This window comes from Neovison vison, chromosome 1 (genome assembly GCF_020171115.1).
Source record: "Neovison vison isolate M4711 chromosome 1, ASM_NN_V1, whole genome shotgun sequence".
NCBI classification, from domain to species: Eukaryota; Metazoa; Chordata; class Mammalia; order Carnivora; family Mustelidae; genus Neogale; species Neogale vison.
The window spans coordinates 258,657,807-258,673,088 of record NC_058091.1 but is presented as its reverse complement, the minus strand read 5'-3'; the positions used below and the strand labels follow the sequence as shown (position 1 = coordinate 258,673,088).

At 50.7% G+C, this 15,282-nt stretch overlaps 1 protein-coding gene across 1 annotated transcript in view; it reads right to left on the bottom strand.

Moving 5' to 3' along the window:
• The window catches only part of SLIT3 (slit guidance ligand 3), a 593,355-nt gene that overhangs the window by 96,145 nt on the left and 481,928 nt on the right, over positions 1 to 15,282 (bottom strand). The window contains exons 10-12 of the mRNA XM_044229780.1: positions 14,572 to 14,643; positions 9,698 to 9,769; positions 5,786 to 5,857 (exon numbers count right to left, since the gene is read on the bottom strand). Coding sequence (XP_044085715.1) covers positions 5,786 to 5,857; positions 9,698 to 9,769; positions 14,572 to 14,643 — 216 coding nt within the window. The remainder of the gene's footprint in view (positions 1 to 5,785; positions 5,858 to 9,697; positions 9,770 to 14,571; positions 14,644 to 15,282) is intronic.

The following is a 15,282-nucleotide window of genomic DNA, read 5'->3' as shown; positions in this document are numbered from 1 at the left end:
ATAGGCCTTTGCTGCAAGGTTTGGAAAACACGAACATCTGGAGTTGGGTTTACTGATAAATCGCATTAAAATCACCTTGGCAACTCCGGCAGTCCACGTGTTGATTCAGTGGCCCGGAGCTAACATTCTGGGTGGCATTTATATTCTCCACACCTGCCCACGGGTCTGTGGCAGACAGCGGAGACATTACCCCTCCTACTCCTGTGATGTTTGTCGGGAAATGCCCTGAGCATGTTCAGACCCCACAGTGCAAGGTTTTCTCAGAAAACTGGTGCCAAGAAAGAGTAGAGTGACCCCCTTCCTGGAAATAAGCGAAACCCTTGCAGGAAAGACCATGGGACAGGAAATTGGCCCAGGATCCTGCCTTGAGGGGCAGGGTGGGGGGTGGTGCTTGGTGGGTCCCCCTTTTCCTAACGCAAGGCTGGGGAGTCAGTTTCTGTCTCATAAACACTCAGACGCAGATACACAGGAGGGGAAGGATGGTACCAGCAAGGGCCTGGCATAGCCCTTTCTACGGTTCCTTCTTAGAAGAGCGCTCCCTGAAAGTATTTACCACTATTACACACGGGCATAAACTATTAGCGAGGACACCAATCTGGGGAGGTAGTTCGGACCTCTGATGAAGCTGCTGGGTACAGAGTCAAGCCTCCCTCATTAATCTCTTCCTCTTTTTTTTCTTTTAATTTCTCCAGAATTAACCTCCGACCATCCTGAATTTCTTTATCCTACTTGTTTGCCTTAGAACAAATATTATGCTCTTACCCTTACCGTATCATGTGGGGGATTTGCTCTGACCTTCAGGAACCTACTGCAGGCAGACACGGAGAGGAGCCTGGTGATGCCAAGGGCTATGAGGTCAAGAATGTCTAACCTTGCCCTGTCTTGCTCTGGGCCATGTGGGGCTAAACGCCCATGCGAGGAAACAGGAGGAGCCCTCCCAGGCCCAACTAAGGACAAAGGGGGCTGTTTCCTTCTCTCCTGATCATGGCTGCACTGCTGGTCACCAGCTGTGGGTTGTCATGGTGATACCTGATGGGAGGGAAACTGCAAATGTAGCAATGCCAGCAGGTGGCCTGTCTGAGAAACTCCTCCTTGGAGTCCACAGACACAGGATGACTCTAGAAAGAGGGTTCAAGCAGAGGGTAGTGGAGACTGAGGGACCAGACAGGGAAGCCATTACCGGCTCTCAGGAAGTCAAAGGCCTCGCCTAGTGAGACCTGGCTTGGCTCCTCCTCTTCCTTAACAGTGACTAGGGTGGTCAATCACCTTTCCATTGCCTCCTGCTTGCTAACTGGTCCTTTAAGAGGGGTGAGTTATTCACTCGATGACCAAGCATGGGATGACCCCGGACTTTCAGCCTCCCTGATGACCTTCCTTGGGAAGCCCCAGGTACAAGAGAAAGGGGAAACGGCTTCTCTCAGGAGTGCATCAAAAAGCAAATTTACTTCTGCAGCGGGGGAGAGTTCTCATCTTGCCTTGACCCAGTCTTTAAGGACAAGCAGCATCTTTGAGCCCACTCATGGGATTAGCAGGATGCCAAGGAACGGGAGGAAGTCCCAGGGAGACAGCAGCCTAGGACTGATACTGAGGCACAGCCAAAGGAACGAGATACAGTTAGCTCAGCGGCACCTCCTCCTTGGCGTGAGCCAGTGAGGAATGTTCCATGGATCCCCAAACTAGCTCTGTAGATCTGCTTGGGACTGGGGCTGAAGCAGAAGTCTCTGGCATGGACTCCAGAATGAGACTGCCTGAGTGCCAATGCTTTGCCACTTACATGCTGAGTGACGATGGCTATGTTCCTTAACCCTTCAATGCCTCAGTCTCCTCATCCATAAAATGGGCCTTTCAACAATACCTTCCTCTTAGCATCGTTGTACGGATTAGAGAAGCACGTAAGCACATCATATTCCTTTAGTACAGGCTCTCGAGCATAGTAAGTAGTCAGTAAATGTTAGGGCTACTATTAGTAGCAGTGATATTACTTGAGAAACAGCTGGTGAGGAAAAGGGAGCTACGGGAGTGGAGTTTTGCTTACTGCCCTGTAATTGGCATGTTGCTTGGCAAACTCCAAGATTCTCAAATGGTTTTGTCTGCTTTCCAAGAAAATCAAACAACAGGTGCCTGGGTTGTCTTAACTTATTCCAGCCCAAAGACAGTCTGGTTTGGTTTAAGACCTCCTGGGGCAGGCTTAACATCGATCACGGCCAGTATTTACACGAAAGCTTCTGCCTCAAATGATGCCACACCCCACTCAGGTGACTTTTCTATGCAGGCCATGCAATTAGTGAATGCTTTTTTTTTTCCTGGGGAAGCTGAAGCAGCACAACTGGCGGCTGCCTGTCAGAAGAGAAAGTGATGGTTCTAGAGACATGCTGATGGCTTTTCTTGCTTTGGGAGAGGTTGACCTTTGAGCTACAACATGAGGGATCTGGGGGAACTTGATTGGCTAATGTCCTAGGAGCCCAGGAGCCTGGATAGGCAGGGGAATGGACAGGAACAGGAGCATCCTAAGTACTGATTCTAAGTTTCTGGTGAGGAAGGGGACAGGTGCAGCCCGGGACAAGAGGACAGGTCACCTCTCTGGTCATCCAACTGCCTCCATCCCTGGAGTTGGGAGCATATGTGCAGTGGCATATCCTGTCCTAGCCGTGGCTTCTGAGATGTCTTCATGCGGGATATCTGACTTCTCAGAGGTTTAGGAGGGAGTCTCTAAACATATTTCAGGTCCCAGTGGGCACTGGGCTTGCTCCCCAGCTGTCTGTTCTAAGGAGGGAAGCTGATAGACCACCACATGCTCCCCCTGGTGAGTGTGTTGCAAGAACTGAACCTGTCTGGGATGAATTACAGGGAGACATACTAGCTATTTTAAAACATTCGAAGACTTTGAGAATAGCCTTTTCTGAGTTTCCCAGAAGCCATTACTGAGGTTTAGTATAAGAAAGGTAGCTTCCTAAGCTTCTCAGCACACAGTGATGACGCACTGCAAACACCACCAGTAAGAACAGGTGGGATATGTCATAGAGGGCATGGGGCAGGGGTTTCTGCACCAGCTGGGTAGGAGACTGTGCTTGAAGCCCTGAAGTTCCTTTGATCTCTAAGATTCTGGGACTTAAACTAAAGGAGGTCGCTCTTTCGAGGCTGACACCCAGAGGACAGGGCGTTGGGTTTAGGGGTTTACTATGAAGCTTTTCCACATAGACCCATTTGTGGCAGCTTCTGAGAAACTTGGAAGCCTGAGATGGCCTAGTGTTGACCATCTGCTGGAACCAAGCTATGAAGAAATTGACCCGGAGGACAACCCAGGGATGGGGCAAATTTGGTGGGATGGCTGAAAAATGTGGAGAAATGGGACAAGGGGGTGCAGGCAGGACAACTCAATGTACCCACTTTGCTACAGGCAGCCTCACAAGTGCCAGGAAGGAAAGAGCGGGGATCGCTTCACGGCAGAGACAGCTTGACTTTGTGATGTACCAATAATTTGAGAAGCGGAGAGAGAAAAATAAACACAAACCTCTTGCAAAAAGCCTTGAAGTCAAAGGAGAGGAAATTACCCAGACTACCAGGGTTTTCTCATCAGAGCCTTCTTATCAGAGTGTCTCCAGCCTAACAAGGAGAAATCCAATCTACAGCGGGCTGGACGCTAAATTTGATCTAATCAGGCCGAGCTTTCCAACTGCTCAGCGGCAGGTCAAAGCCCAATGACAGGCGGTAGCTGCTTCTTTCTGGAAAGCAAGCCCTCCTCAGTTGTGTCAACTTTTGGGAGCGTGTGAGGGGGGATGCTTTGTCTTTGCTCCTAACTACTCCATTCCATCTGCTCAAAACTGTGGTGGGATTGAACTAGAGCTGCCTTCCCTGCCCCTGCAAAGTCCTACGAGTTCTATTAATATCACTGCTGTCAGCTCCAAGCAGGGAGACATTTCCTCTTTTAAAAAAACATGCATCCCCTCCCCCAACCCATGCATTTATTGATCTTTGTAACAAGCGATGCCCTGGGCTAGGCACTTTGATGCAAGCTAGGTTTCTCCTTAATGTATGCAAGGGCATTTTCCTGATCAGACATGCTGCACCAGACATGCTGATTGTAAAGGGATATTCACCCCAGCCCAGTGGAACACAACACCCCAAAATCTCCCACAAGGCCCACGCAATGGTTACACTTCTTTCCAGGCATTAATAGCTACAGTTAGCTAGTTGATGGTGGTGGTTGTAACTTAAAGCTTCTTTGCTAGAAGCAAAGAACACCATCTGTGAAACTCCCAGCTCCCGGCAGAGCCCTGGCGTGTGTCACTGTAACTAACAGCCTTCAAGGCTCACCTGAGGGCGGGGGACTTAAAACCCGTATGCCCACACAGACTCAGACTGAGACAGACGTGGAGACGGAGGTGATGGGGGATACAGACAAAAAGACCCGGAGCCTTCCTTCCCTCGCCTGCCACTTCATTGCAACAAACCCGACGACTGCGACGACTGCTCACAGACGGCCATGAGGCCGGGGCAGCCGCCTGACTGCGTGGTCCCGGGAGGACCTGTCCAGGCCCAAGTATTCCAGGACACAGGAAGGGTAGGGAGTGAAGATGCAGAAAGGGAAAGACTGAGGAAAAGTCTCACATCTTCTTCCTCGAAGAGTCTTTGGGCGTCACCCTGAGAAAGTGTTGCCCACCTTCCTCTCCCTGCTTGAGCCTCTGGCCTCCCTTCCAGCCGGAGACCAGCTTGACTCCCTGGTCCACAAATGCCGACCGCCAGGTTTGCTTAACTGCACGTGGGGACATGGGGGGCCCCTTCCTCACCGCCTGTGGCTTGGAGATGGTTTTACAAAGATACAGGCACCCACTTGCTCACTTGTCGGCCCTCAGAGGCACTCTACTCAGGGGGCTGAGCGCCTTCTCCAGGCTCCACACTGATTTTGCTGTGTGCCCGAGGGCAGGTCATTTACCTCCGTGAGACCTCGGTCTACTCCAGTGCTCCCAGGATACTCAAGATCAACTTCCAGGAACTGCGATGGTCACCGAGCAGGCAAGGAAGTGTGCGCGCAGACACACACCCTGACACCCACTGCGCACTCACGCACACGCCACACTACCTCATCACACATCAGAGATAACTCACCCCCATCATAAAATCTTTAAATACAGGACCAGCTAAGTTCCTCTCCTCATCAGAGTCCAATTATCTTCTTCAAACATTTAAGCTCAAATGACCAGAATGAAATAAATGCAAATAAATAATCCCAGAGCTTAAAATTCAAGGCAACAAATCTTCCTTTAAATTAAATAAACACTTCCCCCCTCAGCCACATCTTAGCAAGAAAGAGTCGCACCGGTGACGGATTACGCTCTTCTGTATAATTATTTCATCACCCCTCCCCCACCCGTCTTCAAGGTCACATGCCTGACAGCAGCTCCCCTGCAGCTTTCTTGCAATATGGTGTGTCAGTGTCTTAAGTTCCCTACTTTCCTAGCTCACCCCTGCAAGACGTTGCCCCTTGTAGATTCAACGAGGCTTCATTCCGAGCCCCCAGATCCGTGGTCAGTGACTCATGCCCAGGCCAGGCTCCTGAGCTACAGCATTTAGATTTGTTTACCTTGACCTTGGCCTCCCTCTGCCAACTCCCTGGTTTTCCTTCCACCAAAAAGAGGTGACAGAGGTGTGGGGTGGACAGCTCAGATTTTTTTTCTTTTTGGTATGTGCAAACTCAAAAGAACTGTACAGTGTGTGGCTCGAAGTTTGCAGAGAAGAACCTGCAAAGAGTCCCCAAGACATACACAGTGACAAGGGGCCTACTCACAGCAGCTGTAGGGATACCAGTCCATCAAAGAGTCCCTTGGCAAGCTCCGTGATCTTGTTGCCATAGAGTACCCTGCAACAGAGCAGAGAAGAGAGCGGTCACGGTGGAGGCAAGGCCACTGGGACCCACTCCCGTAGAGGCCACCGCCTCGGCCAACTCCAGCGGGTGGGTGGATGGGGTTTCTCATAGCATCTCCTTCTCTGGCCGGCCTCAGCCCCGCTCCTTACCAGGGGGACAGCGGGCGAGTGCCACCAGGGGCTGGAGAGGCAGGCTGTGTGGGAGGCAAGGAGAAACGGGCTTTATCCTGTTTCACCCCTGGGCAGGCCAGTTCAATAAACCACAACAGGGAGCAGCAGTCCCTCTGTAGTGTCTCCCTGAGTAGCTAGTATGACTCACACCTCAGCAGTAAATAAGACGTGTAGGAAGCTGGTCAGCCCCGTGTCTTCAATGGGTATTGATCAGGCTGAGCCCAGCCTAGAGAACATTTCCTTTTAATATCCCATTGCATCCTAGGAATTCCTGAGTGGAGTTCCTTAATCATCCATCCAGACAGGGCTTTGGGGATCTGGGGTCCTATCCGGGTGGCACAGAAATTGCTGAGTCGAGGATTGGCTCTTGGGAAACACGGGAGAGCAAGGAACTGTGACCTCGGAGCAATGCCCCTGCACTCCAGCCCCTCTTTGAGCTGCAGGAACCAAGAGACTCTGAATTCTTTTACCCCTCTCTCCGTCAGACCTCCAGGGTCCCTCACACTGTGTCTCCTGTTCATGGTCTGGCCTTCTGAAACTTGGTGGGGGGACAGGGCTTGGGGGAGAATTCTGCGGTCAGCCTCTCTGGCCCAGCGCCCAGGGCGTCTGGTTGGCCCTCTGCATGGGCGCTGAAGGCCACTGCTGGCCTCTTTCCGCTCTCATCCGTGGCACAGCCTGCTTCTCTCGGTCTGGAGGAAACTGAGCGGGGGAGAGCTTTTTTCTTTTTGTTTTTTTTCCCTTTCAATTCCCTCTTGGGCCTTGAGGTACACGGAATGGGTACAATATTCAATCCCCACTCGGACTTCAAATCCAGGCTGTTCCACGTCTTTGAGGAGACAAAATATTAGGGTGAGGAAATAGTAAATGGGAGCGATAAGCCAAGCCCCCTGTTTTCCAGACGCCACCGGGAAAAAGTGTCTCACTCAGCCGGCGGGTGTGTTTCATTAATGTTTCAACAAATTAATGAGTAAATAAAAGTCAGCATGATGGCTCAGACTCACATTTGTAATTCATATTAACGTCCCACCGCTCTCTGTGCCAAACGTTGTAGCGTCACTGTCTGCTCATCTCAGCTGATGTCAAAGCTTCTGGTGTAGCAGCAGCTGGTGGGGTGGTGGGACCGGGGACTTGGGGCAGGGCATTCTCCTATAACCCATCATCTCTCCAGATGGGACAGCTCTAACCTGGTGGGTCAAACCACTCTCCGGCAGACTGGAGAGGGCTGCGGGGCTACCCTGGAGCATTCTGGGAGTAAACCCACCTGGCTTTGCTCTCAAATCTTTCCTTGACTGCCTTCTTCCCACCTTTCAGGTCTGAGGGACCACATCCCTTCCTTGGGAAGCTTCTCCTAAATATTTTAATTATTATTATTATTTTTTTACCACCTGTCACCCTGTTTTTATTTCTTCATCACTTTTCTTTAGGTTATGTTCTATTACTTCTGTATTCATTTATTTAAACATTTTTCTGTGCCTCTACCTCTCAGCTCCCTGGAATGTCGGCTCCGTGTGGTGACATGTGGTGAGCTCATGGCTGGAGCTCATGGCTGGAGCGCCTCCCTAAAGCTCAGAGCTGACACAGCCTAGCATAGTATTTGTTTAAACAAATGAATACGTATAGGCAAGGCCTTCCTGCCTTTTAGTTAGCTTGGCCACTCCTGAGTCTGGGCTGGGTGTGTTTGCGTTCCAAGCTCCATGAGACCAAGGGTCTTGTCTATCCAGCTCACTGTCACATTCTATGTGCCTAGCAGGCCTCTACTTGAATGCACGAATGCATAAATTAGAGGTGAGGGGCACTTCCCCTACGGTCCCAGTATATTTCAACACTGGCCAGTGAGATGCCAATTTCATGTTTGGCAACCAGATTTTGAATTTTTTTCCCCCCTGCAGGACCAGAAGCATCTCACAGTCCTCAGATTGTGCCCAAGTTCTAGCAGAGGGAAGCCAGATAAGGGGAATGGGAGGGTAGGGGGGCAGGGATCGGATCCTGGCAGCACAAGGAGCCTCTCTCTCTGCTCCTCTGTGATCTTCAGCACAATAAGCAGACACTAATCTCACATACAATCCTGTCTTTGATATCCCAGCCAGATGTTCTATTCGATAAATGAAACTAATTTACTCTGCAAGCAGCAGGCAACAGCTGAATCAAGAGACTTCCCTGTCCTCAACCCCTTCCCAGTGGGATGGGGCCAGGTGGGGGGAAATGTGTATCTTGTTACCTGCCTACTCATAAATTAAGCAAGCAGGTTGCAGAGAGAAATGAAGCCTCGACAGCTTGCTTCTGAGCGTCCTCGCCCCTACTCAGTGGGCGGGTCATCCAATAATACAAATAACATCAACTGATGATACCTTTCTTGGGTCTTAGTGTGTATTTTTCACATTATCTGGGGAGTCAGCATTGCACAAGAATTGAGGGCACGGGTTTTGGAGTCGCACTGCTTGGGTTCAAATCCTGCCTCTCCCAGTCATGGACTTTGGATAATTATACTTATTCGACAAATTTTATTTTTGTGTAATTACTCTAAGCCAGGTGCTGTTTAAGGTGCCAGAGATTCAGCCAAGATCAAGAGAGGTAAAAATTTCTGTTCATGGGGTGCCTGGGTGGCTCAGTGGGTTAAAGCCTCTGCCATTAGCTCAGGTCATGATCCCAGGGTCCTGGGATCGAGCCCTGTATCGGGCTCTCTGCTCAGCAGGGAGCCTGCTTCCCTTCCTCTCTCTCTCTGCCTGCCTCTCTGCCTGCTTGTGATCTCTGTCAAATAAATAAATAAAATCTTCTAAAAAAATAAAAAAAATTCCTATTTATGTAGAGTTTAGATCACCTGATTCCTTCTATTGTAAAAGAAATGAGGATGGAGTCTCTGTTTTAGGTTGTTAAGAGCACGAAACCTGCAAGACCCCTGGCACACCCTTAGGTCGTCATAGGTACTGCCAATTATTTTAATCATGGTCACCACTGAATGTGGGTTAGACAGGAAAGATAGCCCCATCCCCATTTTGTCTGACGGGAAAATATACAGTAGACTCAAGGGGCATCCTCTGTGCCACATGACAGGTGAGTCACTGACAGAATCAGGACAAAGCTCCACGCCTTCTTGCCCCTGTGGGTCTCTGAGTCCCCAGTGGGCGAGGCTGTGGCTCCACCCAGGAGGCTGCCCTAGGATTGCAATATCCAAGAAAAGAAGGCCTTCCAGGATGGGAGGGATGCTTACTCAGAACAAAGGCTGTGAGGTTGGTTTGGAGAAAAAGCCTGAAAATCAGGGGAAGAAAATTAGCTTCTCCCTTGACAAGGTCACACAGATGGGCAAAATGGGCGCACGGGTCATAAACATACATTACCATTCTGTCCCTCCAGCTCCCCAGAGAGCCCTGCTGAGGCACACAGGAGGGAGGGGGAAGTGCGGGTAGAGCAGAAGATGCATTTGAATTAGAAGCCAATAACTGGGAAGGCTGCTGGGCACTTAATCAATAAAAATAATGCATTTGCTTGTAGAAATATTCCCCAAGATCAATTTCCCCTGAAGAAATATTTGTTTCTTTTACCAGGTTGCCACAAGTGTGTAAGCGAACATAAAGCCTTGATAAACACCTCCTGAAATATACGGACACATCCCTCTCGCACTGCCAATGCCCCCCCCCACCCCCACGCGACTCTGCTCCCCACTTACAGCGAGGTGAGTGATTTCAGACCCTGGAAGGCATCCGGAGCAATGTCCGATATCTGATTCTTGCTGATGTCTCTAAAACACATTAATGGGAGAGTCTGAGAACACAGCTCCAAGGTGTGAAACGGTCATTCCTAGTTCTGAATCAAGCACTTCAGATATTTAAACTGGTGAGAACTAATCAGTTTATTCCTAGTACAAGAAAAAGGGCTTAAAGACCATTCAGTTCAACTGTGTCTCGATGAAATAAGATACATTTGTTTTGCTCTTTCTTGGCCTTCAGAGAATGCTCACCCTCCGCATCTTGACTTCAGCTTTGTCCGTGTGAGCCCTCCCTTGGTAGGGAAGACCGCACCCGGGCACACCGGGGCCTTGCGGCATTACCAAGCAATTACAGCATAAACAAGGGCCAAACGAGGGCCAGGGTACAGGCATGCATCTTCTTGTCGCATGCCTCCGCCAATGCTGATTTCCTTCCCCATGTTGTTCTGAGTCATTTCACCTCCCCAGTGATCTTTCCTTCCTGACCTGAAAAGAGGTTTTGAGCAGTGACTTAAGTCTCTGTCTGGTTCGGTGCACCCTCTGGGTCACGTGAGAATCATAAGGTTCTTACGGGATGGCTCTGAGATGTGGGTCTGTCACTGGCAGGGCATGAGCCCAGGGTGGGAGGGGGCAGCGGGGGAGTGATGTCCTGGGCTGGGGGATAGCGGGGATGAGCAGGAGGCTGCGTGAGGAGTGGCCCTTGGCAGCCCAGAGGCTGCCCCTTTCCTGCAGCCCAGTGACTTCCGAGCCTCCAGCCTCTAGTTCTTGTTAATGGCACCTCACTGAGGCTGAAGACTTTCTGTGAGTCCTTAGCTTGAGTTTGGCCCCTGGGCTCCTGTCATTGGAAGGTGAGCTGCTCCAGTTTCCAGAGACCGTGCCCCTCTCCAGTTCTTTCCTTTAACAAAAGAAATCAATGGGTCTTTGCTTTTGTGTGGGAGAGAGAGAGCTGGGGTCTTGGAGGGTCAACAAGGAGGAGACGAGGGAGTATGGAGAAGAAAGCGCATCTAAGCAGAATCTTAAGCGACTGCCTCTGGCGAGGCCAGACACCCTGCCCCCAGCCTCTGAAACACACTCCCCGGGTCTGTTTCTCCCCTCCTTCTAATAGCCTTCAAAGGGCTGCGCAGCCACCTTTCCTAGGCCTCCGCTCCCTTCCCTCCCTGGTTCCAAAGCCAGTAAGTTGAAAGATATTTCACAGGTTAAGGCTTCTTAGGCACAGCTGTCGAGCTTATCCCTTTAGCTGGCAAGATCGCCTCTCACAAATCCGCAGATTGTGCTCACAAACCCGTCAGTTTACACCAGGCTTTTCTCCAGCGCTCCACTTTTGTAGAAGGGTCTTAACAAGCAAATGCCCAGGATTATCCCACTCCTGCTCGCCCTCCGCCTGCCTGTCTCGCAAGGCACGTCAGGCCAGCACGTGGGGTCCGTGCTCCCATCAGCCTGCTGAGCGAGCCTGCGGTTTTGTTTCATTTTGCTTTGGGGCTCTCTTTTGTCTTCCTGATCATGGGATGTCCCTTCAAGCTCCTTAGACCTCTAGCCTGCAGGAAGAAGTTCTGGAACGCCGGGGTGGGGAGGAGCCTTCTGCTTTAGCCTCGTTGGGGCCAAGTGGTTTTCAGGCCACAGCTGGCCTTTCGGACGTGCTCTGCTCTGTAGCATGGGAGGGATGTCTGGTGGTCTCGGAGATGATGGGGAACGTAAGTGGACTAGTGTTAGTTTAGCTGGGAATTGCCCCTGGTGGTCACTTCATTTTAGTTCTTAGTTCTGCAGATAGCAAATGGCAGCCTGTAAAGGTAAAGGACCCAGAGCCACAGATGACCTGACACAGCTAAGTACTTGGCACCTCAGGTCTCCCCTCGCTTCCCAATGACGGGTACACTAGGCAGTGGCGCTGGACAGAAGGCAGGCTGGGAAAGGCTGTTGCCGCTCACTGACCTCCACGCTTGACTCCTCCAGGTCCACAGCAGGTGGCCTTGAGCTGCCTCCCGGAGTCTGGGTCACTCTCCGTCAGCGGTTCTCAAACATCACTAGGGTGTTTACTAAAGTGCACCCCCAGGGAGTCTGCTCTGGCCAGCAAGGGGAAGGGGGCTGGGAATCTGCATGCGCAGCCCACCTCCCGTGATTCCCATGCACATGGTGCCAGGGTCATCGTTTGGGCCATTGTGCTTTCCAATCTGGTTGGTCTCAGACATACCCCAGTGTCCCAGGGCTTACAGACTGGGTCGCTAAGAGGCAGTGGACTTTCCAGATGGTTCAGAACCAAGGTGGTAAATTCCCTGCTGGCAATGCTCAGAGTAGGGGACATAGCTGTGGGACTCTAGCAAGGGCTGGCACCGGTGGAATCCTACTGTATGTAAGAGCATGGACACGGGAGACAGAAACCAAAGAACACGCCTTTCTGGCCAAACCACACAGCTGTGGCTCCCGTTAGCCAGCGCCACCAGGTAACCAGCCCTGGAAGACCAGGGGCTCCTCTCTAGGGCCTTCTACTCTCCTCATAAGTGGCTTCTCTACTGTGATACTAGTTTTTACCCGGAAACACTTTTTATACTAAGCTGGCCATGAGAAATAGGCACAAAGTCATTCCTTCCAGGACAATTCTTTTTTTGTTTTGTTTTGTTATTAGAGGTAAGAGGAGGGTGTGGTTCATGTTTAGTTGAGGGGAAACATCTGTTAGAGAGAGTGGTTATGTATACCCAGAAGCAATTCACACTTAGGGTTTTAAAATCCATTCTCACCAGGGGCCCTACTTCTCCCAAACCATCCTACTCCAGTCTTGGCTTGTGAAGTTCTGTTAATCAGAGAAATTTTTAAGTGGTCTCTCTTCCCCACCGCCATCTCCTTGGGGGAAAAAAAGGGCATCATAATAAATATCAGTAGCATCAGAAGTGATCAAAAATTAAATTCCCTTCCTAGATCGTGACTGAGAAGGTCTTATGAATTTTGAATGCACAGATCATGGCAACTCCAATGGGATGAAGAAAGGACAGTAAAACATAGCCAAGCTCTAAATTACCTGGACTTCACAAAAAATTAGAGCAGTAACTTAAATCATGCAAGAGATATAGGTTGGGGCAGTGACTGAACTTGTCATTTTTCACTGAAATTACTATCTGGCTGCATAATCAAGCTAGGCTTTAAAAATGAATTGGGGGGGGGCGGTATGGAGTGAGCTGGGGAAGCAGGGAGACCAGGAGATTAATGGCCCAAGGTTTTAAATATTAAGGCCTATATTTATACAGCTCCTCCAGCAAGAATGCTGCCAAGGGGAGGGTAAAAAGTACGTGCCCGGGGCTAGCTCATTATGTTGGTTTCTACTGCTGGAATTGTACCAGGAGAAAATCTTGTTTGGTTTGGATTTCCAGGGAGATGGGAAGTTGCCTTCCCAAGATTGTACGGTAAAGCCTACCAATGCCAGTGTTTCTTGGGGATGTTTATTTTTAACATAAAAGAAGTCAGCACACACTTAACCTCTTTAATGGAGGCCCTCCTACTCCAGGGAAACCGAAAAATCAGCCTTCAGCGGAAGGGCGTGAGATGGGTCGGTGCATATTTCTACCTGCTCTTTCTTCCTCTGTGGGGGCCAGAGAGGGTAAGGAACTGGGATGAAAACAGCATTTTGATTATTGGACGATGATGAATGATTTTGCAGCCTGGAAAAGGGAAAGGGGTCTCTCCTTCCCCGATTCTTAATATCTACGCTGGCAATGGCTGGACCGGTTTTGAATCCCACTAGGCTCTCTCCCGAGCGCCCTGGTCTGAGTGACTCACAGAGCGGGGCTCAGGGCAGTCCCAGGCTGGGGAAGGGTGGTGATGGTGCCACCATGGGGGTATGAGGGCCAGGAAGCCTGATGCTGTCAGTGGCGCTGTGGTAGGGAAGGAGCAGCAGTGTTGCTGTCCCCCAGGTACTGATAGGGTACAGTGGTGGCAGTGATCCTGGATGCCGCGGTAACGGGGATGGTGGGGATAATCACAGGCAAGATATATGTGCTTGGAGGATTAGGAAGGGCCCAAGGCTTCTTATTTCACTTAGAAAGACAGAAAGCCCTTACCATGGCCTAAAGGGCCCACAGGGTCTGGCCCCTACGTACCTACCTTCCACCACAATCCCCACCGCTGTCTCCCTCACCCTCCCGTCCGCCTTGCTGCTCTGCAAACCATCGGCATACGCTCCCCAGGGCTCTTGACTCGCTCTCTCCTGAGAGCGCCTCATTCCCTCCCTTCATTTGGGTCACCTGCACGGAGAGGCCTCTGTGGACCCTTCCTTAGTTTTCCTTCCCAGGGCTTACCGATTTCTGGTATTTGTTTCTTTCCTGTGTTCTCCCACTCCGGTACGTAAGCTCCACGAGAGCCGACCTGGCTTTAGCGCACGCTCTGTCCACAGACCCTGCGGTTCCTGCACGCGGCCGACGCTCACTCTCTGTTAGGTGAGTGTGTGCGTGGCTGTGGACATGTCAGTTAGGGCGCTGGAGACCGACCCCAGGCCACTGTCCCAGCCTTCCTGACTCTCCTACCTCAGGTCCACATCAGGAAAGCGAGGACAATCCACATGGTGGTATGGGTTTCTCAGCCGGCTGGGCTCCCCCTCTCACCCGGATGATCTTACTGTCCTCTAGCTGGAGAGACCCTGAGTTCTGAGGTGTCTAAATCCGTATACCTCAGCATCTGAAAGCAGCCCTCGTGAGCCACACCTCTCCATCTCAGACAGCATTCAGGTCCGACCCTGAACTCTCCCAGAAGAATGTGACGCAGGCTGTCCGCTGGGCGGCTTGCCCACGAACCAGGACACATCACCCCCCACATGGAAACATCGGCCTCGTCTCCCCCCAGGGAAAACTCACATTCGCTTCAGCTTCTTGTACTGGGTGAAGGCTCCAGCGGGAATGGATCTGATGGAGTTCTGTTCCAGGCGTCTGAGAAACAGAGCAGAGAAGAGTCCGTTAACCACCCACCTGTCTACAGGGAGTGGCTGAGGGCCCCGAGGACAGGATGGTCCCCCTCATCACACGGCATCCATGTTGGTTCCAGAACACCAGGCAAAGACCATGTGAAAGCTAGAGACTCGTGCTCTGGTGGATGGAGCACCCATCCCAGGATCTAATGGGCTCTGGAAAAATTAGAAAAGTAATTGAGGATTCTGGCTCTTGCTTCTTATAAGCCATCTTTGAAGGCAGAGGCCTTCTTCAAAAAAGCTATAGCACCAGAGTGCTGAAAAAGTCAAAGGGATAAGGGGAAAAAGAAGAAATGACCTGTAAGCTAGCAATGCCCATTAGCCAGAGAAGCATGTCACCTTTCAGTTAAAGACTCAATCCCCCTGCCACAGGGGAACCAAACAGGCAGAAATGACAATGGCTGACTTCACTTCTGGTTTCTTAATTAAGGTATAACCGATTTATTAGTTTTAAGAGTATGATATACAGTAGATAACAACATTAGATATTTGTTTCTGGGGTTTTTCAATGGGCTATTCTAATGTGCTGGAGAAATGGCCTTCAAGTCTTTAGGCTTCCAGCCTGACAGCCATCAAAATGGCTCCCTGGCACCCTGAGGGC